The sequence below is a fragment of the Rousettus aegyptiacus genome, unplaced genomic scaffold (assembly GCF_014176215.1).
Source record: "Rousettus aegyptiacus isolate mRouAeg1 unplaced genomic scaffold, mRouAeg1.p scaffold_m13_p_10, whole genome shotgun sequence".
Lineage (NCBI taxonomy): Eukaryota > Metazoa > Chordata > Mammalia > Chiroptera > Pteropodidae > Rousettus > Rousettus aegyptiacus.
The window spans coordinates 73,540,227-73,567,822 of NW_023416285.1; the positions used below are offsets into that span (position 1 = coordinate 73,540,227).

Consider the following 27,596-nt stretch of genomic DNA (forward strand, 5'->3'; position numbering starts at 1 on the left):
AAGTTAGTGCCTAAAACAGCCAGAACTACACAATTATTTTGAAGTTAATTACAGACTATAGAGGAAAATAATCACTTTTTTCTTTTAATAATTTTTTTTCAATTACAGTTAACATATTAGTTTCAGATGTACAATATAATAAAACCTACTAGGTGACCACCCCGATAAATCTAGTACCCATCTAACACCATACGGTTATTACAATATTGACTTTATTTCTTATGGTATACTTTACATACCTGTGACTCTTGTCTTAACTGCCTATTTGAACTGCTTAATCTCTTCCCCTTTTTCACCCATTCCTCTAACCCCTCCCTACATCTGGCAATCAACAAAATGCTCTCTGTATCTATGAGTTTGTTTCTGTTTTGTTTGTTCATTAGATTCCACATATAAGTGAAATCATATGCCATTTGTCTTTCTCTGCACAATAACCTCTGGGTCCATCCAAGTTGTTACAGATGGCAAGATTTCAAACACTTTTGAGACCACATGAAGTGTACAACTTCATAGTTTTTAGTATATTCAGAATGCAACCATCACTGCAATCTAATTTTGATAATTTTATCACCTCAAAGGAAACCATGTAACCATGAGCGGTCACTCTCCATTCCTCCACATCCCTAACTCCCAGTCCAAAGCAACTACCAATCTATTTTTTGTCTATGGATTTGCTTCTTCCAATGTTTCATATACAAAGAGTCATACAATGTGTGGCCTTTTGTGTCTGGCTTCTTTGATTAAGCATGATGTTTTCAAAGTTCATATATCTTATACCACATGTAAGTACTGCATTCATTTTTATAAACAAATAATATTCAGTTGATGGACAGTTAGGTCATTTCCACTTTTTAGCTATTATGAATTGTAAGGGTATAAACATTTTTGTACAAGTTGTTGTGTGAACATATGTTTTTCATCTCTATCGGGGGATACATAGAAGTAGAATTGCTAGGTCATAAGATAACTCTACACTTATCATTTTAACCTAATTATTTCCCAAAGTACCTCTAATATTTTGTTCCCACTAGCATTGTATGAAAATTTCAATTTATAGAGGAAATTTAAATGTCAATGCTGCCATACTGCAAAACCAAAGACGACTCCAAGAGAGGACTCTTAGGGTGATAGTCATTGGTTAACACTAGCTAATATTTCCAGAGTGCTTAACTCTATGCAGGCACTGTTCTAAATATTATATTTCATTAAATCTCAGGTACCATCAATTACTTGATACACCATTACTTTATGTACCCCCTATGAAAAAAATGCTGCCAATAAAATTATGACACATCATCCCTTGAAAGATGTACCGTGATTTCAGAGGTGTTAAAAATATGAGAAATGTTTCCCAGAATTATTGAAATATATTTCTTTTCAGTGGTCCCCAACCTTTTTAGCACCAGGAACCAGTGCTCCTATGAGAATCTAATGCTTGATTATCTGAGGTAGAGCTGGGGCTAGCACTGGGGAGCAGCTGCAAATATAGATGAAGCTTTGCTCACTTGCCCACCACTCACCTCTAGCTTTGCGGGCCAGTTCCTAACAGCCCATAGACCAGTACTGGTTTGCGGCCCAGGGATTGGGGAGCCCTACTTTACATAGATTAACTTTTTAAATTTTTACAATCCTATGAGAGGACTTTACAGATGAGGAAACTGAGGTACACAGCAGTTAGAGCGCTTGTCTAAAATCACAAGGCCAGGTAAATGGCAGAATCATATTCAGTGTTTCAGAGATTCTGCCCTTTCTCCTTTTTCATCGGGATCATGGAGGAAGAACACAGTGGGCTTTTTGGGATCTGGGTTCTATTTAACCTCTAGTCTAAGTACCTTCATTAATTAGGACCATTTTAAAGAATGTTTCAGAAATGGTACATATAATTCCTAGCACAAAGTAAGTGACAGCTGTTACTATCATTATTTAAGAGTAAAAATGTAGTGGTTGAAAGCAGTCTCTATTTAGGTCTTTATTTCTTCCTTATTTTCATTTTAAAAAACAGGCTATGGGGCCATCCTTAACTCTAAACATTTTAAAATCTTCTTTTCTTAAATTCATGGTATTCTTCAATGAAAGCACCCTCAAGTGACTACGCATTCTAATGATAATATTGGCAACCTAGATTAAATCCAGTGGACAGTAATCAGGATGAAGATGAAAATTAAGTCACAAATATAAGATGAAAGCTTAATAGTGGACATCTCTAAGAAGACATATTGACAAATTGTTTTCTTTTTTTGTGAATCACTCATTTAACGAATACAAACTACTTTTATAATATGAAAAAAAAATGGAGAAAAAAAATCAACCAAACTTAAAGGGTAGAAACAACTAAAATGTACACGATGGCCAAATGGATAAACCAAATGTGGTATATATGTACAACAGAATACCATTTAGCATTAAAAAACAATGGAATTCTGACACATACTATAACATGGATGAACCTTGAAGACATTATGCTAAGTGAAATAAGCTGAATACAAAAGGACAAGATTGTATGATTCCACTTAAATGAGGTACCTAGAGTAGTCAAATCTATATAGAGAAAGAATAGTGGTTACCAGGAGCAGGGGGCATGGTATAACAGGGAGATATTGTTTAATAGAAAAATGAGAACATTCTGGAGATGGATGACAGTGATGGTTTCACATCAGTATACTTAATGCCACTGATCTACACTTAGAAATGGATAAAATGATGAATTTTGTTATATACATAATACCATTATTTAAAAAAAAAAAAAAAAGGCTTATCAGAAAATAGATGTATATAAGCAACAGAATAATAGACACCCCCACTGGTATATGGCCTAAACTCACCCTGAACTTCCATTACTGCGTCTATTCTTAAATAGCAACAACCAGTATATAGAATGAGTGAATTTCAAAACATTTTCCGAGTGACTACTATCATGTTCAAGGGACAGTACAGTGTTAGGAGCCACAGAAAATATAAAGGCATATATGGTCCTTCACTTCAAGAGCATAAAAGTTAGTGAAAGATAAATACGCTCAAATAACAGAACACACTAATTGGTACTGAGTTTGTTTTGGTGCTGTATAAGTTACATAAAATGCTATTGAGAGAGTAGAGGGAGAAACAATTTGATGGGCATAGCTTAATGGAGAATGATACTTTACCTATCCCTCAAAGAAAACTTAAATTTTAAATGATAGGAACAATGATTCAAGTGAAAATGACAGAAAAGTGTAAAGAATAAGCATCATCTACAAATAGCAAATAACCTAGGCTGGTAAATGAGACCTGCATTGTAGGTCAGGGTGGTAGAAGAATAGGATGGAAAAGACTGGGGTCACGTTGCAGGAGGTTTTAAATGCAAAGAATAAATAGAAGTGGCAAAGATGAAGAGTGAATAATAATAGGCAAAACTGGGAAGTAATAAAGTTGAATGCCTAAACTAAAATGGTGATGATAGCAAAAGTAAAGACAAAGGAAGCTGTTCAGTCAAAAAGTTTAGGTTAGTTCTCCTTGCTATACATGATGCTAGAGCATTCCACTGCCTCTTTTAACATTCACTACAGTTGCAGTTGTGCTTTTTTCCTTCCTGCTAGAATGTGCGCTCCATGAAAGCAAAAGCAGTGTTAAGTCTTAATTATTGCTATATTGGCACAGAGTACTCAAATAATTGTTGAACAAATTTAGAATATACTCTTCCCTAAAAAAACAAACTTCTTTGAGGAAAGTAAGAATTTGTATAGGATTTTCTATTTCTGGGAACAGTGTTAAGTTTTTCCAGACCTAGAACTTAAGCCATTGTTAGACACACATCCTATTCCTGTCTAGAGCCATTACTAGCTGCCTCTGAGTAAGCTTGTTTTCATTATAATTTCAGAAGCAAACCATCTGCCATTACCTGAAATCTTGTCCACACTAAATTAACAGTCAACAACTCAAAAAAAAAATTATAATTTTAATAGGCACTAAAATACGTATTAATTAAATGGGCCAAGAAATATATTTTATAAGTTCGTACACAAAAATAGGCTTACAATACCTTAGGGGGATTAAATGGATATGTTTCTGGTATTTTTATCTCTAGTTGGTATCTTCCTCCTAAAAAATGGGGAAAACAGAAAGTTAAGAATGCTGCTAATCTCAAATATGTAAAGCTAAATATAGTGATAGAACTTATTAAAACATGTACTACTTTATATTCAATTATAACAAATTCATTTTAAAGCTGAAATCCAAAAAAGGAAATCATCAAAAGCACTAGTCTTTAAAGGTTATTTAAAGCACACAGAACACCATTTTAAACAACTATATTAGCTTATCAGTGAATAAAAGGGTTACAGATAAATGAATACATTAAATCCATACAATCCAATGCCAAAGATTTCATTGGGACAATTAAGGAGTATAGGCTCTGTTTCTTTTTGTTGTCCCTAATCACCAGGAAAAAAATGGAGAGGAAAAAAAAAAACGAAACGAAACGAAACAAAACAAAACATAAAACAGAAGTCAGGCAGGGAAGGAGGTATAAAGGTATACATGGTATAGAGAAAAAGGATATATAGATTATGCCATAAACTGAAAAATCTATTTCTAGCTGGTTCTCTCAAGTGAAAAAAAGTCCCAAACTTTTAACTTGTGCCCTAAATTAAATGCCAACCTTTTCTGTTAAAATTTTAAAAATAAAATTAAATAAGAGGTAGATAAAGACAAAAAAACTGCTTTCTGCCTCTAAATGGGTACACAAAATACAAAACTTTGTTACAAAGAAGTTGTTCTCACCAGTAATGTATAGAAGACAACATTCTTGAGCAACTAGCAGCTAAACACGTTATTTTAAAAAGTTTATCTAGCTTCCCATACCTAGGGTGAAGATAACTGCCTCTCAGGAAATTTTGAAAAAGGAAGTCTTGTACTGGACAAGAGGCTGGCTTTGAAACTCAACTCTAAGGAACCTTACAATTCTAAGACTTTATGATCTATTAACAGAATATTCACTATTCCAAAATATACCAAATAAAACTGTGCTACTGGAATATTTACTTAAGAAACTATGCCTGGAATTCATGACAAAATAATCAAGGGATGGATCAGATCAAAAACTAGCCATGAGTTGACAGTTATTAAAGCTGGCTGATGATATGGAGAATCCATTATATCATTTGCTGCTATATATATATATATATACACACACATATATAAATATATATCTGACATATTCCATAATTAAAAGTAAAATAAAACAAAAACTGTGCAACTAAGATATTAACTTCAAAATTCCATACATTCGACTGTCAGTATATCCTGAATTTTCTCAAATCCTTCTCCTCTATTGTTAGGAATAGATAGATCAATGCAGATCTGGGGGAAAACAAAGGAGCAATCCACTTGGTAACACTTTTTTCAAGCCCTTTTTGGTTCCAATTCTTTTCTTGCTAATTCTTTTTAAGAGAATCTCACAGTGACTGATGCATGAGTTAGACTAGATGTCTGACTCATAAGAGCATATGACAGCAGTAAAATATAGTAAAAAAAAAAAAAAAAAAAAGTAAGACAGGTAAGAGAAGAATACCTGAAGAAATCTTGTGAATATAAAGATAACTGAGAAATATGTAGGTTCTTTTTCCTTCCTAAGAACCTTACGTTTTACATTTTTTCTTATTAAATTCCAGATTAGTGTCTCTATAACCTTTCATATGAAGTTCTTCCTCCTTGGAGAGCCCAGATATGTAAATAATTCTGAACCCTTGAGTCCTCCAAATCCTACTTCTACTCCATATGTTATTAATATGCTGTCTTGCATTATTTTCTGATAACTTTCAATATATAACCACCACAGCATTAACCATAGCATTAGTTGATATAGATAAGAGTAATACAACTAAGGGAGCTTTAAACTGCATTATTCATATTATAACAGCTTTCATTATAAAACTTTACTTCTTGAATAGCTTTTACTATTAAAAATGTGTAATCTTGAAATTTAACTTAATCCAAAGTGAAGATGGGAAAGGGATGAGATTTTAAAATATCAACAATTCCATAAATTCAAAACAACTCTTAGGAAGAAAGGCTCAAGAACTAAATTGTTCCTTTTCCATTGAGCTGTTAAGACAAAAGAAGAGAATGAGTTAAGTAACATGCACAACACAGTCTCATTTTTCCATGGATATTCTACTTCTCAATCTGAGTACTTTTAACACTACATAAAACAGCTGCCTCATTACCTAATAATTGTTATAAACAATTTAACATCCCACATGTAAACTTTTGCTTTAGTTATTAGTCAGATTGAAAAAAAATCTTAAAAACCAGTAAGAGATCTATAATAAATATTATCTAAACAGTTTACCCATGTTCATAAAAAAAAAAAAAAGTGGCTAAGTTTGCCTTTGAATAGTGCTTTTCTTCAACAAAGTGAAAACTTCTCCTCAACAGTTTTATGATAAAAATATAATTTAATCTCAAATATATAGCCAAAAAGCATATTAAAACTAATCTTATCATCAAATACTAATGTCTCATTTAGTGGCATTAGCAGAAATAACCACTTCAAAATGACCAAACTTGTTTCTAATTAGTAAAGAATATGGTATATTTATAACTTAATCATCCTAAAAATAAGTGTATATATTCCAATTTTTTAAAATTTATCTACTTAAGTAGCCAAGAAGATAATGAACATTTTGCCTATCTAGTTCAGGAAGTACCTTGTTTATATGTATCTAAACTTGCCAGATGAGCTCTAGAACGATAATGCTACTGCTCTATTGTCTTTTAAAATACATCTTAATAACCTAAAAAAGTAATTTAAGAAAATTTAAATGGTTGCCGTCAGGAAGAAGCTAGTACAGCCATCCCTCAGTATCTGCAAGGGATTGGTTCCAGGACACTCCCCTCACTACTAAAATCTGAAGATACTCAAGTTCCTTATATAAAATGGTGTAGTATTTGCATATAACCCATGTACATCCTCCCATATACTTTAAATCATCTCTAGATTACTTATAATACTTAATACATTGTAATGCTATGTACATAGTTGTTATATACTGTATTGTTTAGGGAATAATGATAAGAAAAAAAAGTGGGTACATGTTCAGTACAAACACAACCATCTAGGTCTAACTACACAGTACATGTCAGCAACAATGTAACATTTTTCCCCCATACAACATACTGTCTTAACAAGAACTTGATTTTTATAAGATAACTAAAGATCTATAATCCATCTAATGACTATCAAAATAACTAAATGAATAGCTCCCATGAAAGTACCCAGATGAGGCCTGGCACGTAGAAAGCACTCAATAAATAATACAAAAAATTAAACGATGCCTAAAAATGGTTTATATGAACTATAAAACAGAAAGTAAGATTTTATTATTAAAATTTTAGTAGAATATACTAAAGACATTCCAGGGTCTTTAAAAATTTGAACAAAAACAAAATATTCTAGATTATTGGGTTCTTCTGCAAATTTTGAGGTAACTGTTCATTACACAATTATGTAACCACTACATTCTATTAAGAAGACATAACTACCACTTCTAATATTCAGTCAATCCTGATTAATTCAAAAGCAGAAAGTGATGAGAAACAGGCTTTGAAGTCAAAGGCTGAGACTGAAATCCCAGCTCTGTCATTTAAATGTTTGACTTTAGACAGTTACTTAACTTCTGAGCTTAAGTTTCTTTATCTATGAAACTGTGATAACTGTACTTACCTCATAAGATTGTAAAAATTGAATGAGAAACTACATATAAAGCTCTAATAAATATGAACTTAATAAATACTACTATGACAAATTGGCATGATTTCTACCAAATATCTGAATGCCTATTATATGCAAGAACCAAATTTATAATAATATTCATTACCAAAGAATTGTCTGAGGAAATAAAATGCTATAAAGCTTCTTTATCATACCACCCAATTTCATGGTGTAAAGTAACTACAGACTTAGTTTGTGAAAACAAAGTTCAGCAAAGCTGCCTCCTTTTCTATACGTCTTAAAACAATTGCTCGAATCTTTCCTGAATAAACAAAATTAAGTATCTGGAATACAGCCTGTATGAAGACATATGAGTGAATGAAATGCTAAATGACAAAGAGGGGAGGGGAATTTTTTTCAAAAAATAAATATTTTATCAGTAAGAAATTTAAGGCAAGGCTTGTTATAGATACCATATGAAGAGTAACTAAGAGTCTATAGTCCATATGTTAGAAACTTAACATAGAGATGTTTTTATACTATCAAATTCTAATCTATATTAACCTGCAACTTGGCTCCACTAAATCTATTTTGGGGAAGAAAAACATTAGCTAAAATTCAGTAAGAAAAATCAGTCTAGATAAGTTTACCTATATTATTTAAAAATTGCTGTATATCCTAAGCCAAATGAAGTTACCTTCCATGTAATTTATAATAGATACTCTTAAGATTATTCTGATTTAATGTTTCAGACAAGTTCTAATACGCACAATATTTTGATACAGAAAAAAGTACTTGCCTTCATATGGTGTGTCTGGAGGTCCTGCTATTTCTCCTCTTAATTCTGTAAAATTCTCATCTACAAGATCTACTTTAATTTGATTTTTGCTCGTCTTAAAAATAAACAGAAAATAAATGTTAGTTATACCAGCAAGAAAAAAGCCTATTAAAGTATTACCTATAAAAAAAATTGTGAACCCCCCCTTTTATTTGCTTATATATCTGCTCTAGTAAAAATAATAGTTCATATTTTCCTAGAACTTAATTAGCCGTTTTAAAAACTAACAAATTTTCACTTTGATGTTTTCAATGAAATAAAACCGCTTTGAAAAATAGTGCAATGGCTTGTTGACTTTTTAGGAAAGTTTAGAGACAAACAGCAGATACCTACTATTCTATATTTACCAACTTCATGTATAGGCCCAAAGTGATAAATCTTTTCATCTGTAGATGAACAATGATATATTATAGCCCCAGGCTACATGAGTTCTATCGATACAAACAGAAAATTCAGGGTCATTAAAAGCCATTAAGGCTATAAGCTTTCACATGAACTAAGCACAACTTTAGATGCCTAGGTTAACTGAAATACTACACCATCCACCCAAATAGTTAAAGTTCGAAACATCTAACTAATTTCCCTTTCCATAAAAATTCCGGAAGCCTAAATGCCTCACTAGAATCTTCTAATGCCTCTTCAATTTGTTTTTCTGCATAGTTTATTTCAATAACGATGACCCACATTCAAAACAGATTTTTTAAATTTATAATACCTATTTTGTACTTTACATTTCCCAAAGTACCTTCGTATCTATAGTATCACTTCAATCCCTCAATCTGTTCTCAGAGTCAACAATGATTCAGAAAACCCTCCAGTGGGATTCACATTAATGTTCATAAGTACCTGTATGCAAATGAGCTCTCCACTTTTATTTTCTGACCTATACTAGTATCTATCTTATTGGTCTGTATTCCTAATACAGATCTATATTCCAACTGCATTACTCCTTTTCTCAATTTTTAAAAATATCCAAGTTATTTGGGGGGGTTGGATTTCACATTTTTACCTAAGTAACACAATGTATCAGAAAGCCTTGAGAGATTTCAAAATTTTTGTTTTTGAACCTATCTTCTTAAGCTTGCTTACTGGATAGAACAGTGTATTATAAAAGGTCCTTGGCTTCCTCCCCCAACTCCTTAAAGACACCATTTTTATTCTTTCTATACTAAACAGTTTTAGTACAGAAATGTTCAGTACAGAAAAAACATATACCTTAAAACCCAAATTTTAAAGATTTTATGACTCCTAATTAAGCTTATCTTTTAATAAGAACATAGGATTAAAAAACTTACTTTATGCATTCCAAAATCAAATATTCCTATTAGTACTGGTTTATTTCATAACTTTTTTTTGCTTGGGATTAAAGTATTTCATATTTTTCTGAAGGTAAATTTACCTCAAATTAAAATTAATTATTAATGTGCATAATGGGAAATTTCTTTCTGTGCCTTAAAAATATCATTATCATCCTTGGTATTTGCGGTAGAAGATAAAATGCACAATTTTAGCAATGGTGAAATATTTTGTCCAGTATGCAGAGGAATAAATAATGTTAAAATGAAAACCAGACGCATCATACTTTCACTGACCAAGTGAAGGAGCCACAAGTTTAACTGCGGATTTCCATCTCTTCCCTAAGATTTCTAAGTAAAACAAGAGTAACAGGATCTTGCAAATCATCAATGCTTTCAAAGTTCTCTATAGCTTCCTACAATACACTCTTCCCAAAAAGAAGTAAAAAATCCAAAAATGTCAGTAGCAGGATTAGATTTAACATCTGATGGAGGGGAGGAGGAGGTAACAGAAATTAGATTGTCCCCAACTCTCTGGTTAGTAAAATACTAAAAAAAACTAGTATTAACTTTTATACCCGTCTTCATTTTTCTCTTCATTACCTTTAAATTATAATTCTGAGAAAAATCGGTCTTTTTTCACTATAGAGAAAGAACACTATCAGTGTATGAAAATCTTACTAAATCAGTTCAAAGGAAATACAATCATCATGATGAAACTCATTATAAAGAAGCATTCTGTATGGTCTTTATCTGCATGTAACCAAAGATAAAAAGAAAATGGAGAGCTAAAGACAAAAATTTTTTTAGATTAATTTTTACATTGTATAACAATTATCCTTTATTACCTCCACAACTTAATTTAAACATCCAGTTACTCCACAATCCAAAAACTCCAATCCCAGTGACCCCACAAACTACCCTAAAATTCTACTTAAGACTCAAGAATGTAAAAAAAGACAAGACATGGAAAATGGCAAAATGATAAAGTGTTAGAAAAGGCATGGCCTTTGGAGTCAGACAGATGTGAGCTGAACCCTAGTTCTGCCACTTACTTGTGGTGTTAATTCAAACAAGTCACTTAGCATCTCTCAATTTTATTACTGTAAATGAGAAAGCATACCTCAAAATTAAATGAGAATCTCCTGGATAGAAGTAGCAAAGTTATGCCTCCCCCTAACAATTAATTTAAAAAACCTTTGATTTCAAAGCCCTATTTCATAAAATATATTCATAGTTCTGTTTCTAGTCTAAGAATGAAAATGTAATTTCTAAAAATAACATTGTTATTCATTTTAATAATTGTAACAACCAGGGAGGCTAAGGCCTTTGGATGAAACTTAAAAGAATTGTGTTATCACTACTCATTTTTTGTGATAGCTGAAAAGTTGCTTTTCTATACTTTCTTCTCCCAATTCAGCTACACACAGTGTGACCTCTGGTAGACCAAATGTTTATGATGCTCTCTTGTGACTCCAACGTATTTCTGACACATAAAAGGAAAAGAGATGAACAGAAGCTACAGCTGCCGGTAAATATTTTTAAATAAACTAGTTTATTAAGATATAACACAAAGTACGCAAAAGAGCACCAATGTTGAAGCTAATTTGGATATGGTAAACAAATGAGCATTATTGCTAACAAAGTGTAAAATTTGAAGCAATTCTAATACATTTCCAAAGCCAAGTCTCTTGGTGATTTGATATCAACGAAATTCTTCCAAATAATTCTTGTGGTCTACTACAGCCGGAAAGCAACTTCAAGTGTCAGTGAACTGAAAATTGAAAGATTTTATCATATAAGGAGTATGAAGTATTTTTTTTTTTTTATCCAGTTTAAAACTTATTATATGATCACAAGCCAGTCGACCACTCTGGACGTACCTCAGTTTCATCCTCTGTCAACTGGGGGATTATAATAGTACCTACCGCATACAGTTTCGTGGAGGAATTTAATGAATTAACACAGTGTAGAGAACAATGACCACCGCATAGTAAATGCAGAATGTATAGCAGCCATTTCACAATGTAATGTGTTGGCTTTTGATAATGTTGGAACAGAAAGTGTCCATCTAATACAAACACTGTTATTTTTTTAAAGGATAATTGATCACGTTAGTCTCACAACTTCTACTTAATCTAGAAAATTTGTTCTAAAACAAAATTTAAATTCAAATTTCAGATAAGACAAATGCAATTCTAAATGACCCCTGAAGTTACAGATAATTCTCATATGCTATAAAGTATCAGTTTCCAATCATTCTGGCATCAGGGACCAGTGCTATGAGAATCTAATGCCTGATGATCTGAGTTGGAGCTGAAGCGGGTGATGCTACACTGGGGAGCAGCTGCAAATACAGATGAAGCTTGCCTTCCCCCACCCCCTACTGCATGTATTCAGGGTTGGGGATGCCTGCTAAAGAGACTATTAATTTGTTTCTTAATCAAATCCTGACTATCAAAATTTAAGGTAACTGTTCATTATTATCATGTAAATACATGTGAAATTCGGTTCTTCCTAATTTGTTAGAAATGAGTCTTAAAAAGTTTAACAGTTGCCATTATTTCCTCATAATTTAAAATAAATGATTTATATTTTTCCTGCTATTCTAAAGGCCCCCAAAATAATAAAAATTCCATCTTCTAAGCAGTTAGGGAAAAAAAATCCTGACCTAGGGCAAAGCACATTCCCAGAACAGGGGTCAGATGGAAACAAAGGACAGAAGGACAATGAGAAACTGAGGCCATGGGGACACATTTTTGGTCTTTATTAAAAATAAGGGAATAAGTAAGGTAGTGGTTAGCACGTCTGCTTTACACGCAAAAAGTCCTGGGTTCGTGCCCCAGGCGGAACCACAGACCATACCCCAGGTGTTCCAGGCCCCCAGGTGCGCCAGGTCCCCCGCTGCACACTTTGAGCGTGTCAGAGGAGACACCTCGCCTTCAGAGATCCAGTTCTCAAGGGGAAATGGCAACATCTATAGGCCAGGGGTATAAGGAGGTGGGGATTAAAGAGGGGAAAAAAATAAATGTTCTAGACCAGCACTGTAAAGTAGAAATATAATATAAACCACATAGTTTAACATTTTGTTGTAATAACACTGAAAATAAAAGGAAACAAAAGAAATTAATTTTAATAATATATAAAAAATTATTTTAGTATGTAATAAAAATTAAAACTGGAGATATTTTACTTTTTTTAATATCAAATCTTCAAAACCTAGTGTGTAATTTACAGTTACAGCTCATTTTAATTTGAACTGGCCTATTTCAAGTGTTTAAAAGCCACGTGATAAGACAAATCCACATATGTAAAAAGTAAATTATTGGTTGTGAAGGAGAGAAAGAGGGAGGGGGACATACGAAAGATCTGCCAAAAGGTATGGGGATTTTTCCAAGGTGATGAAATATGCTGGAATTAGATAGCTGTGATTGTTTCACAACCTTGCAAATAAAAACCACCGCATTTAAAATAAAAAATAATTTTTAAAGCCTTGAAAATAAAGTCACATGCAGCTAGTGGCTACAGTATTGAACACTGAAGCTCTAAAGAACCAAGAAATAACCTCAACAAACATTAAAATTTTACTTTCTAAATTTATGTCATCACACTTCACAAAATCTACAATGCAGATTAATTAACACAATTATTCCGTGAATATTTATTATCTACTACTTTATAAGGCAAACAGGTACCAGTGGTAAAATGTTCAAGCAGAAATGTTCCCTAACCTACCCTTTACCCATAAATTGAGGCTTCAATTTAAGGTATTAGAAACAAAATTAAAAGAAGTACTAGATGTCGTGAGAGTAATAATTAACAGATAGAGAATATGGAGGGTAAGAGGCTTCTCTAAGGAAACTCCTTTAAAAGATTTAACTAGGTAAAGCCAGTAACATTTTAGGCAGAAAGTCCATCCATTGTAAAATAGAGGCAAAGAGTTTACGAATTGAAAAGCCACCAATGTGACTAGAATACACAGAATAAAAGGGAATAAGTAAGGCAGGGAGAGTCAGCAAGAGTCAGATTATTTAGGGTCATGAGAACAATGAGAAACGTTTAAAATTGTAATACGACAATCGAATTTGGGTCTTTACAAATTGGCTATGAAGAGTAAAAGCAGGAATCCAGTGAGTGATTAGAAAGCCCAATGAGATAAAGTAGATGAATTAAGGAAGAGAAGAAATACAAAGATTATAGGATTTAGTTATTACATATTAAGGAGGGAACAAGGATCTTCTAATAGCTTTGATTTTACACCGGGCAGATGATAGTACCATAAACTAAGATAAGGAAACAAGAAATTGAGGGGTCGGAGTCTGGGGAAGAGAGAAAATCAAAAATTCAATTTTAGATATGTTGAGAACATGTATGAAACCTATAAAAATTCAAAGGGCCAAATAGACTGTTGAAAACTTGGGTCTAGAGTTCAGGAGTGGTCTGGACTAAAGGTATGATGAGCAAGAGAGGAAAAACCAGGGCAGCCTGTTATCACTGGCACCAAAAGAAGAAAAATGTTTCAAGGAGAGAGTAGCTAATATTGTTGAGAGAGTAATAATAATAATAGTTAAAACTTAATGTAACACCTTATAAGCAGTAGTCTGATTTATATGTAATAACTCATTTAAACCTTGTAACAATCTTATGTGTTTACCAATAAGGAAACTGAGATACAAAGAGGTTACACAGAGTATGATAAGTGAAGCCAGATTTCAAAAATGACTCATGGGGCCATTCTATCTCATTGACTCTAAGATACCATCAAGATATCATCAATTACAGGATGACCCAATGTATGCCACTAAGAAAAAAAAAACCCAGCTACTTATACTATCACACATTATTTAATCATTTAGAATTGTTATTTTATACTTAAAGACTTTAGACTTTACATATATCACACTTAAGATTACATAAAGTAAAAAAAAAAAAAAAAAAAAGCAAAAGTTATTTTGTTCGCACACATACAATACTTCCAAAACATACATAAGAAACTGGCAATAGTAGTTCCCCTTAGGATGGTAAAACTAAAAACTGTGGATCTAGGACAAATGTGAGACCATGGTGCTTTCAGTAAATTATTTCAAACACATACACATATAACTCTTTCTATAAAACACTTTTAAAAGGCTGATGGACTGAGCAATGATGAGATCTTTTAAAAGTGAAAAAGTAAAAGCATTCACTGTAACTGGGTAGTCCATGAAGGGTGAGGGAATGGACACCATGATGAGAGATAACTCTTCCAAATTTAGGCTATGAATGGAAAGTGAGAAATAGGGCAATAGTTGGAGGAAGACAGTTTTAGGGAGAGAATAAAAGTAAAGAATATCAGATAATGTAATGAACAAAATGGAATGGGGTAGAACGAGTGAAATTCAGAATGAGAACAAATGACTGGCCTCAGATAAGAGAAAAGAATACCGGAACAATATCAGGAAGGAAAAAAAAAGATATATACAGGTCAATCCAGCTATGTAAGTTCCTTGCTTTTCTATCCTCGATGAATTCCTAACTTTTTCCACCCTACTAGTGTGGCCTATTTAAACCTTTAGGAATCAAGTCTTAACTGTGACCCCCTGCCATAATCATCCCGATGTATCACAAGACAGATTATATATTTAATAACAGGGTCTAAATTTAATGCAGTACCTGGCACACTGCAAGAACTTAATACTTTTAAGAACTGGCTTAACTCTGATTTGGAAAGGGAATACATGCCCCAAATAAGAATGTTCCTGAATTAAGGTAATATTCACAATTACATCAGTATATGTACAGCAACAATGACACCCACAGCCACATCTGAACACTAATTCACTTCATCTTGTATGAGAGCAATCACTTTCCCTTTTCCATTTTTTGGTTGAAGCCAGTCTCACTTTTGATGAGGTTAGTGTAGAGCAGGGCTGTGGACTGGTCCTGTTCCATGGACTAATACTGGTATGTGGCCTGTTAGGAACTGGGCCACACAGCAGGAGGTGAACAGTGGGCTAGTGAAGCTTCATCTGTATTTGTAGCCGCTCCCCAGTGCTAGCATCCCTGCCTCAGCTCCACCTCAGATCCTCAGGCGGGCACTGGTCCCTGGTGTGAAAAAAGGTTGGGGGCTACTGTAGAACTAGTGTAATTAAGACAGCTTGATATTGGTGAAAAAAAAAAAGACACAGAACAGTGGAACAAAATAGAGCCCACATTTATACAGTCAACTGATCTTTGAGAAAGGAGTAATTTGATGGGAAAAAAAGGAATACTATTTTCAACAAATAGTGCTAGAACTGGACATCCATATGCAAAGTAATCTTTTTTGTTACATTTTCAAAACCAGCAAAATTCTTTTTAAAAAAGTTTTTGAAGTAATGTTTATTGAAGTATAATTTACATTCAGTAAAAACTCACCCCAAATATGACCAATGCACAATGGTCACCATAATCGAGATGTAAAACAGTTCCTCAAAACTCCCTCGTGCACCTCTGCAATCAACCCCTCCCTAGGAATCCACTGACCAATTTTCTGTCAAAAGGATCATGTTTAATCATTAAAGTGATCTATTATGGAAAAATTTGCAGACATATAAAACCTAGTTTTTAAAAGAATTCTTTGGAATATACAATCTTTAGAACAGTCAAAAGAATGGACTTTTAAAATAACCTTTGTAAAGTGTTGACAAAGCAGAGTCAACAAAGTTGTCTTAAAACAGTTGTAGAACAGGTAGTTTGGTTACTGTGTCAAGTTGCAGGCTGGGGCTAGTTGGCAGAATAACTCCTTTAAATGATGAAATTAAATTACATGGAAATTCTCTATGGGGCAGATATACATTCTTACACATATCTGGCACCATCTCAAATTTACTCCTGCTACCATCATAAAAGCAAAAGCTTCTTGGTATATGTCAATTGTCACAGGTTCAAACACACCTTATATACATGAAGAGCTTATTCCAAGAATGTAATTCTGTCTCTCAAGCCCCAATCCTCAAGTCTGTCAGCATCCTGAACTGGACTGAGCCAAGCTGCACACAGCAGCTGAAAAAGCTAAATTGGCAGAAATTTTAATACCCAATACTGGTAAGGTCAAAGTGATACCAATAAAGTGCATAAACTCTTTTTTAAAGGTAATAACAGCAAAAAGTATTAATGCCATAAAAATCTGTTATTCTCTTGACTCAGTACTCCTATTCCTAGAAACTGCTTAAGAAAATCATTTCATTACAGGTAGAAAAAAACTATAATCATAACAGAAATCAGTGAAACATTATACATAATGGGAAACAACAGTCTTACTATCCAACAAGAATTATAGTGCAACTTAATAGAGTAATAAAAACAAAAATAAGTGAGAAGACTTTTCTGGTTTCTCACCCAGAATGTAAAAACTTGGAAGCTGTTACTCCCATCCATAGAAGAAACAAACTGAACACACTAAAAATTAACAACTCTTCTTAGAGCCATCAGAAAACTAAAGTCACAGGGCAAACTGCTGCACCAAAAATTGGAGACAGGTGGGCAGAAAAAGAGACTCAAACCTTACCAGGGCAAGAGCTCACAAGTAACTCTTCATAAACCATTACCTGGGTGGGAAAAATCTAAACAGTAATTGATGAACTGCTAGAAGCTCAGTGAGGATGAATCTGAGAGTGCAAAACTGCCAAGGGGCGCTTTCACTTTTGTGAGTTTTTAACTCTAAGATCTCTACCAGCTTTTCATAAGAGATCAGAGAAAAATGTCCTGATTCTTTGGCTGCAGGAGGGAGAAAGTTGCCATTTGGAAATAAGCCCAGATTATTTTTTTCTTAACAGAGCCTACCCTCACGAAAAACTATTTCACTAGGGTCTAACCGACTGGGGTTTTAACAGCTCTAACCAACCTGAGGAAAGGGAACTACTCAATTCCAGGCCTCTCAAGGCTTCCAGTATCACCTGAGGCAAGAGGGAATGGAGAAGCACTTTCGAAGGTCACAGTTTAGGGACATAGGCTCATTAAAAGGCTGAGACCCAATTATAGGACTTCAGAACTCTTCCCCAACCTCTAACCTTTACCACCACATCAACAGATCACAACTCAAAGAACTCCAAGTCTTACACCTTATTTAAGATCTCTCTAAGGAATGCCAAAATCAATAGCAGAGACAAAAACAAGGATGTAAAAGATTTTAAGCCTCTGCAGACACTTAAAGCTACAGCAAACAGTCAAAACACAGCCTAATCCCTAGACAGATAAATCTAAAGTCTCATACTATTTACATCAGAGTTCCTTTTACCCAGTACATTGTGTCTGCCTTTCAAGAAAAAAAATAACAAGGCATACTAAAGGACAAAAAACACAGACCAGACTCAGATATATCAGAAATGCTGAAATTAGGCTTAAAATTTTAAACTATGATTAACCTGCTAAGTACTCTAATGGAAAAAAAGTTGACAATATCCAAAAGAGATGGGTAATGCAAGCAGATGATGGAAACTCTAAGAAATAATTAAATGGAAATGTTAAAAATAAAAAATAGTGTAACGGAAATGAAAACTGTATTTGATAGGCTCAAGAGTAGATGAACAAAGAACAAATAAGCTAGAAGAAATGTCAATAGAAACTTCCAAAACTGAAACACAAAAGAAAAACAAATGTAAAAGAACAGAACATCCAAAAAGTATAACATACAAGTAATGGCAATAGCAGAAAGAAAAGGATAAAAAGAAATATATGAAGCAATAATGACTAAGAATCTTCCTAAATTAATGATAGACACCCAATCACAGATCCAGAAAGCTTAGAGACTACAAACCAGGATAAATCCCCCAAAATCTATACCTTGGCATATCATATTTAAACTGAAGAAAATCAAATACAAAGAGAAAATCGTGAAAGAAACCAGAGGAAAAAAAAACACCTATTTTGCCTAGAGACATGCAAAGGTAAGAATTATATTGGATTTCTCTTCAGAAACCAGAAACAAGAGAATGATAAAAGTGTCCAAGGGAAAAAGCCTCACCCCCAATTTTACATCCAGTGAAATTATCCTTTAGAAATAAAGACTTCTCAAACAAAAACTGAGGGACTCTGTTGACAGCAGATCTGTGTTGCAAGGAATGCTGAAAGGAATTCTTCAGAAAGAGGGAAAATAATACAGTTCAGAAACTTGAAATTTACATAGAGAAAGGAAAAAGATGTGAGAAAAAATTAAATAAAATCTTCAATTATTCTTAATAAGAGATAACAATATACTTAAAATGATAACAACAACAAAGTATCTGGTGATCATAGCTTATGGATAAGTGGAATGTATGACAGAAATGTTATAACAGATGGGAGGCAGAAAATATGAATTCTATTATAAAGTACCTGCACTATCCATGAAATAGTGTTATTTGAAAGAGCACTTGTAAGCGTATACGGCAAATTAAAGGAAAACTACTAGAAAAGAGTTAAAAAAATAAATAAAAGGACAACTAATAGGCTAAGAAAAAAAATGGAAGCATATAAAAAATATGGTAGACATTAATCTAACTGTATTAATAATAATTATAACTGTTGTGAATGGAAATTGTCAACAGAGTCATTTATATTAAGGGAAATAAAATGGAGCCAGGACACCATAATGAAGTCTTCCCCAAGAACATCCCACTCATGAACTCTTAAACTTTTAAGCTAACTACATAACCACATCTTGAACTTCACTTCTTCCTTACCACAGCAACCAGACCATCTGCATTATACACCTTGAAAGGGGCCAATCCATTTCACCAACCATTAACCCAGAACTGAATGGTCAATTAATCTTTAACAAAGGAGGCAAGAATATACAATGGGGTAAAGACAGTCTCTTCAATTAATGGTGTAAGGAAAACTGGACAGATACATGTAAAAAAAATAAATTAATAATAATAATAATAATAATAATAATAATAAAACTAGACCACTTTTTTTACACCATACATAAAAATAAACTCAAAATAAAGACAAATATACGACTCGAAATCATAAAACTTGTAGATGAAAACATGGCAGTAAACTCAGACACTGCTCTCAGTAATATTTTTGGGGGGACAAGTCCCCTCGAGCAAGGGAAACAAAAGAAAAAATAAACAAATGGGATTATATCAAACTAAAAAGTTTTGTGCAGCAAAGGAAACTAACAAAACAAAAAGACAATCTACCAACTGGGAGAAAATATTCACCAATAATACACCCAGTAAGTGGTTAATATTCAAAATTTATAGAACTCACACAACTCAACAACAAAAACAAATGATACAATTAAAAAATAGGCAGAGGACCTGAATAGACATTTCTCCCAAGAGGACATACAAATGGCCAATAGATATATGAAAAGTTGCTCAACATAACTGATCATTAGAAAAATGTAAATTAAAACCACAGTGAGATATCACCTTCCACCTGTCAAAATGACGATGATCAATAAATCAACAAACAAGTGTTGGTGAGAATGTGAAGAAAACGGAACCCTCATGCAATGTTGGTGGAGCTGCAAATTGGTGCAGCCACTATGAAAGACGGTATTGAGTTTCCGTTAAAAAAATTAAAAACAGAACTGCCTTATGATCTAGCAATTCCACTTCTAATTATTTATCTGAAGAAATCTAAAACATTAATTCACAAAGATATATGCACTCCTACATTCACTGCAGCATTATTTACAGTAGCCAAGATATGGAAGAAACCTAAGTGTCCATCAATAGACAACTGGATAAAGAGGTGACACATATATACAATAGAATATTACTCAGTCATAAAAAAGAATGAAATCTTACCGTCTGCAACAATAAGGCTAGATCAGAGGGTATTATGCTAAGTGAAATAAGTCAGACAGAAAAAGACAGATACCACATAATCTCACTTATGTGTGGAATCTGAAAAACAAAATAAATGAACAAAAAGAAAACAAACTCATAGATATAGAGAACCGATGGCTGCCAGACAGGAGGAGGGTCAGGGGGCTGGGTGAAAAAGGTAATGGGATTAAGGAGTACAAACTGGCAGTTACACAATAATCATGGGAACATAAATTACAGCATACGGAATATAGTCGATAATACTGTAATAATTATGTATGGTGCCAGGGCAGTAGACTTATTGGGGGGAGATCACTTTGTAAGTTATATAAATATAAAACCACTATGCTGTATAGCTGAAACCTAAATAACATCGAATGTCAACTGTGAGAAATTTAAAAAGTAAAAAAAATAAGCTAACCCTAATCCAAAACCTAACCTAACCTCTACTACTAACCTAAATCCTAACCCTATACCTAACCTCAAACCTAACTCAAAACCTAAACTTATACCTAACCTTCTCCATAAGTATCATCCTAACCCTAACCCCATATCTAACCTCGATCCTCTCCCTAACTTGAATCTTAACCCTGTAAATAACCACAACCCTAACCCTAACTCTATATCTGAATGTTTCCATAACCCTAAACCTAACCCCACACTAAACCTAATCCTATATATAACCTCCACCCTAATTCTAATATAAGCCTAAATATATACCTAAACTTAACACTAATACTAACCCAAAAGATAACCCTGACCCTGTAACTTAAAACAAAATAAAAAACTACAATACCTTGGATTACCTCAGAAAAACTAACAAATACAAAAGTTAATAAATATAATTTTAACCAGAGGCCTCAACATTTTTTAATAAAATGAAACAAACGAATAACTTATTAGTTAATACCACAGAAAAGCTTACAGGCACACTATAAAAGAAAAAGATAGCTCATCAAATATATACATTTTCTCCTGCAAAAATTTGTTTATTTATTTTTATGCCTATAGCACCTGGTATTCCTGGGTGGTCTCCCATCCAAGTACTAACTAGGCCAGATACTGCTTAGCTTCTGAGATCAGATGAGATGGAGCACATTCAGGGTGGCATGGCTGTAGCCCTAAGTAATCTAAAACAACTTTTTTTATTTTCCAAATTCCTATATCACTTAAGAAAATTAAAGAAAGAATTTTAAAAGGTAAAAAGAATGGGCAGGAAAAAAAAAACAAGACCTAAGACAAAAAGAAAAATGGAACCAGTGACTCATTGAAATAAAATTGAAAATTCAAGGCTTGACAGATAGAGATAAAGAAACAGAAGAAAAAAGGACACTAAAAATGATGTAAACTGTACCCTGTACTTACTACATCAATAACATCATAAGTAACAAATGAGATGTAGTATATTAAATAAGGATTTTTTAAAAACACCAAATTGATAATTTTGAATGTAAACAGAACATTAAGACAAAAAGTGAAAAAATAATTTTTTTAAAATACCTTTTAATGATCACTCTCTAAAAAACCACCTAGTTCTCAAACATATATATATCTCAATGTACAAAGTAAAATCACATACTATTAAAACAGTAAAATAGATAGGATAATTACAAACACATTTTACAAGACAAATACGGCTTTGATCCTCCAAACTTACCCAGGAAAATTCTAAACAAATACAAACTAGTTTTATTAAAAAGATAGTTGCTTTTTCTATTTGACTTAAAAAAAAAAAAAAGATTGCATTAACAGTAAGAACATAAAGAAATGGGCTGCCTCCTGCTGTACCAGTGCTACAGTAATTTACAACAACCATTCTAGAAGGCACTTTGATCATAAGAGTATGAAAATTCAGATACGCTGACCCAGTAACTTATTTCCAGGCATCTCTCTTAAGGAAATAAACTCAAATAAAAATTACTATGTAAAGACATTCCATTCAGTATATATAGTGGGGAAAAATAGAAACAACTTAGAAATGTTCAATGAAAGAATAGTTTACTGAGGTAATACTAAATATTAATATATAAATTAAATACTATGTAATTTAAATATATAATTAAATACTAAATAGTTTTAGAAGAATATTCAATACCATGAAGAAAATACAAGATATATTAAGAGAAAAAAAGGATACAAAACAGCATACGTGCCAAGATACTGATTTGGTAAAAAGAAAAAAAGATGTTAATATCAACAGCTACCCCATGGTTGATGGGAGATTGTCACTTAAATTTGTCATGTTTGTACATTTCCTCTAAATTCTCATAGAAGAGCATGGCGACAAGGGCTGCCTGTGTTCTTGACAAGTACTAATAGTCTGGAAGCTCTCTTCCCCATGGTCTTACCCTTGGCTTCTGTCATCAACAAAAACTGCACCTTCTCTGAAATCCATTTCAAGATTTCCAAGTTTCTCGATTTCATTAGATTAAGTTCACTTTAATACTCCAAACCCAGCTATTAGCAGACTTCACTGAAACATCACCTCTCCCTCATTATCAATCACTTCTAATATCCTCACTTCCCTCCTTAACCAGTTTAGATTGCATGTGCATGCACTGTAATCACTCCCTTTGCAAATACTCTCCACAACCTTCATGTTTTTTTCCTTCATGGTACTCATATGGCAAAGTTCCAATGTTAGTTAAACTCATTCGCAATTAACTAAAAAACAATTTCTTGTGTCTGCTTCAAGCATTATTGCTGTGGGGGAGAGGCACCCTCATTAATCACTGTCTCATGTTCAAGCGAAGACTATAACAAATATCAAATGGAAACTTAACATGGCCCTGAGCATCTGTGTTCCTATTAAAAAATAATCCTTCCACTTATGCTAGGAATACCACCCACTGTTCTTCTGAAGGACTTTGCACCTTCAATTATATCTCCTCATTCTAGCACAATCGGTTTCCCATTCACGACATACAAATATATGCTAATATCCACTAGAAAAATATTTTTAAAGATCTGATGCCATATTCTCCTCCAGTTCCCCTATCAAAGCAAAACTCCTTTAAAAAGTTGACCAGAATTGCCAGTTTCTCACCGCACTTCCTCTAAACCAGGGGTCCCCAACCCCTGGAACAAAGCCACAAAGCAGGAGTTAAGTAGCTGGCAAGCCAGTGAAGATTCATCTATATGTCCAGCCACTCCCCAGTGCTAGCATCACCGCCTCAGCTCCACCTCAGACAATAGATTCTCATAGGAGCACTGGTGTCTGGTGCCAAAAAGGTTGGGGACCACTGCACTAAAGCAAGCAACTATGGGATATTTCCCTCCAAACTTTTGTTTGTTTGAACCACAACTACTGTTTCTTTTGTTACATCCAGGCAAACCTGACCCCAAACTCTTAAACCCCTTTTCCTCACATCTTCAGTCTCAATTCATTCTCCACATAGCAGCCAATGTGGTATTTTAAAAACACAAATTTTGTCCTTTGTTTTAAATACTCAAATGGCCTTTAGAGTCACTTAAAATCCAAATTTCTTACTTTGGGCTTAGAAAGTTTATGTGATCTGGCTCCTGCCCACATCTTCAACTTCATCTTGCACCATTCTCCTCCTTTACCCATCATATTCCAGCCACAATAACCTGAGAGCAAATTCATTCCTGCTTTATGACCATTATATTAACTGTTTCCTCTGATCTGGAATGATCCTCCCTAGAGATCGTCATTCAGATCTCAATATAAGTCTAAAATCCTAGGAAAGGCCTTTTCTGAACACCCAATCAAAAACAATCAATTTCAACTGTACAATATTATATTTCTTTTCTGAATACCCAATCAAAAACAATTAATTTCATCTGTACCATATTATTATATTTCTTGGCATTGCATTTATCACTCGTTTATCTGTCTTCTCTTGCCCAGCATATATCATGATGCCTAGCAAAGATGGAGCCCCAAAGTATTTGTTAAAAGAGCTGATATACATGAATGTGTTATGATACCCACCCTTGAAAGCTCAGTCTAGTAGGAAAAGACAGTTTCAAATGACTAAAAAACATTAAAAATTATAGATTTAGGTTTAAAGTCACATGGGAATTATATTCAAAGCTGTTTAAATATGTTTACGTATGCACATATGTAGAAAAAACAATGAAAGGAACCTCAGATGTAGCTGTATATTTTAAATATTTCATAGACAACATGAAAATATTTTGAAGAAAAGAAATATCCCTGGGAGTGAGATTACAATTAATTTTTACTTTAATATAGTTCCTAAATTCAATAATAAGCAAACATTTGTTACTTTCATATTCACAGAAATTGGCTATTTATTTAAAGGGGAAAAGCCCTATATTCTTCACTGTATAATAATTACTAGCTTTCTATATGCATATTAGAGTTGATCATCATAATATATAACAAAGTTAATTACAATTTATCTTCCCAAGTATAAGTTTAAGAGTTATTCCCAAGAAACTTTTCCCCCGAGGTTAGGTTACCCCCCACCCCCCGAGTTCTAACTTAAACTCAAACACATAAACAACTGTCTACGTCTCATTGCCTTACTAGACCATAATTTACTCCACAACAGCATGGACCATGTCTACCTTATTAACAACAGAGGTAGCATTCAATAAATGTTAGTCGAATAAATGAAGCATAATGTAGAATTAAACTAAAGAGTTAAACCATGGGATACAGATGTCATCATATATAATACTAAATAAATGCCCCTTGAGATCTTCAAAGGGTAAAACTACAAAAAAAAAAAAAAAAAGAAAAAAAAAGATTCCCTTACTACCATCTTATTTTCCAGTTTGGGCTTGGATATTATATCACCCCAATTCAGGACTTTATTACATTATCAACACTTAAATTTAGAGCAGAAACTCGACTTCACCTAGAGGCCACCTTTATCAAAATAGTCAACTCTTAATAGTCCCAGAGGCAAGATAAAAGGTATTATTTTCATAGTGGTTGGGGATGAGAACCCTGGAGCTTAAGAAAAGCCTTAAACTCATTTAGGAAAACAAGTGCCCAAGCCATGCAGAATCAAAAATTAGTAAGATACTTGGTCTCCACCCTCAATGTCTCACACTCAAAGAGTTCTTATGGGCAGATGGAGATATAGCACCTAAGTAAACAACGTAAGGATATATAAGTATGACCAAGCTCATGGATATATAAAATGTATGAAATAACCACCTAAAATCTCAAACACCCAACAACCTAGTAATACACACCCAAAATTCTTACACATGTGCACCAGCAAGAAACTGGAAATACCTAAATATATAATAGATGCATAAACTGTCATATGTTTTTGAAATGAAGGTACTACTGCAGAATGACATAAGAAAAATGAAGCACGAAATGTTTTATTACCATGCTGAAGAGTAATATTATCAGACAATCCACAATTGAGTATGCCAATTCCAAACAGGATGGGTCACATGAAACAAAAAAAAACATAAAAGTAATGCACCCACGGTCACTTGAGCAAAAGGCTACATATACCAGCCTTTCATTTGTAATTACTAGAAAAATTCATAATTATATGAAAGCTAAAAATAATTAAGAGCATAATAGGCCTTCCTTAAACCTATGCAAAGAACACTTCTGGCAGCAGCTCCAAAAAAATCAGATACCCATCAAAGGTTTATTTTAGCATATTTTAAATGTTACTAGGGCAGGTACCATGAAAGATGCTGAAAAGAAAAATAAATGAGTAAGAATCCTCAAGGAGCCCAAAGATTACCAGAAGCAGAAAGAAACATATACAATTATCAATCATATAATATCTGCTCTAATAAAATCCTGACAAAGTAATACTAGAGAACAAAGGTAAACTGTGGGTTCAAGAATGACTTATCATGAGTGGCATTTAAGGATAAGCAAGGTTCAAAAGGCAAAGAAAGGAGGTAAGGGTTTATCCCGAGTAGACAGAACAACTAAATAGCAAGCAATTTAGTATAGCGAGAGGTTTGAGGGAGAATTAGGGTCTGAGGTATGTGGTAAGTGTGCAACTGTGTTGAGACTTGATGAGAAATAAGTGAGGAATGGTAGGCTAGAACAGTATAAAGGTTTTGACTATGCAATAAGTTAAAGAACCTAAAGAAAAATGACGAGATCATATTTTAAAAATTAAATCCTGTGGCATGTCACCAAGTGAGTTAAACGGAGGTTGGGAGAGACTAAAGGTAGAGAAGTATAATAAGCCAACTACTATAATATAAACAATCCCTCTGAGATATGAAAACCTGACCTAGGGTAATTAACAAAAGGAATGCAAAAGAGAAAACAAAGATTCAGAACATAAATGGAGGAGGGGGAATAAAATCAGTAACATAAAGGGTAGTAACAGAAGTTGAAGAAAAGCTGGAAAAGCAGTCTCAGAGCAACGAAAAGAGGAACACTGTGAGATGGAAATGGAAATGCTGGAAGAAAGGTATACAAAATGGACTGCTAGGAACTTACTTTGCATCTGACAATTTGGGAGATACTGGTAAAGGCTGAAGAAGTAGTATCAATATGATATGGCAGAGATAGAAGCCTGAATATAGAAGTCAAGGAACGAACTGACTTTTGAGAACCAAATATAGGAGAATATCTTTGTTATAACCAAAGCAGAAAAAAATTTTCTTAAAATACAAAAAGCACAACATATAAGAAAAGACAAAATAATTTGACTCCTTTAAAATTAAACTTTTGGTTAAGATGAAAGATATGACAAAGTTAAGTGAAACCAGCCAGTCATAAAAGGACAAGTAATATATAACACAGTCAGCAAATTCAGACAGAAAGCAGAATGGTGATTGCTAGGGGCCAGGCTTCTTGTTTACCGGGTAGAGATTTGGTTTTACAAGATAAAGAGTCCTGGAGATGGTTGGTGGTAATGGTTGCACAACAAGGTCAATGTACTTAATGTTACTGAAACTGTACACTTAAAAATATATAAAATGGTAAATTTGGTTACATGTATGTTACAATTTCAAAAAGAGCATTAAAAAAATAAGGCAAAGCCAAAAGTCAAGCCACA

At 33.5% G+C, this 27,596-nt stretch overlaps 1 protein-coding gene across 7 annotated transcripts in view; it reads right to left on the minus strand.

The window, feature by feature from the left end:
- UBE2K (ubiquitin conjugating enzyme E2 K) overlaps nucleotides 1-27,596 on the minus strand; it is a 63,299-nt gene that overhangs the window by 16,890 nt on the left and 18,813 nt on the right. For 5 of the 7 annotated variants that reach the window (XM_036228032.1, XM_036228034.1, XM_016119953.2 and 2 more), the window contains exons 2-3: nucleotides 8,490-8,583; nucleotides 4,019-4,077 (exon numbers count right to left, since the gene is read on the minus strand). The exons of 1 other annotated variant lie outside the window; for it this stretch is intronic. Coding sequence is in view for 3 of the 6 variants with exons in the window: in XM_036228034.1 (XP_036083927.1) it covers nucleotides 4,019-4,077; nucleotides 8,490-8,583 (153 nt within the window). In the remaining 3 variants the exon portion in view is untranslated. The remainder of the gene's footprint in view (nucleotides 1-4,018; nucleotides 4,078-8,489; nucleotides 8,584-27,596) is intronic. One more of the 7 variants, XM_036228033.1, reaches the window with a different exon arrangement.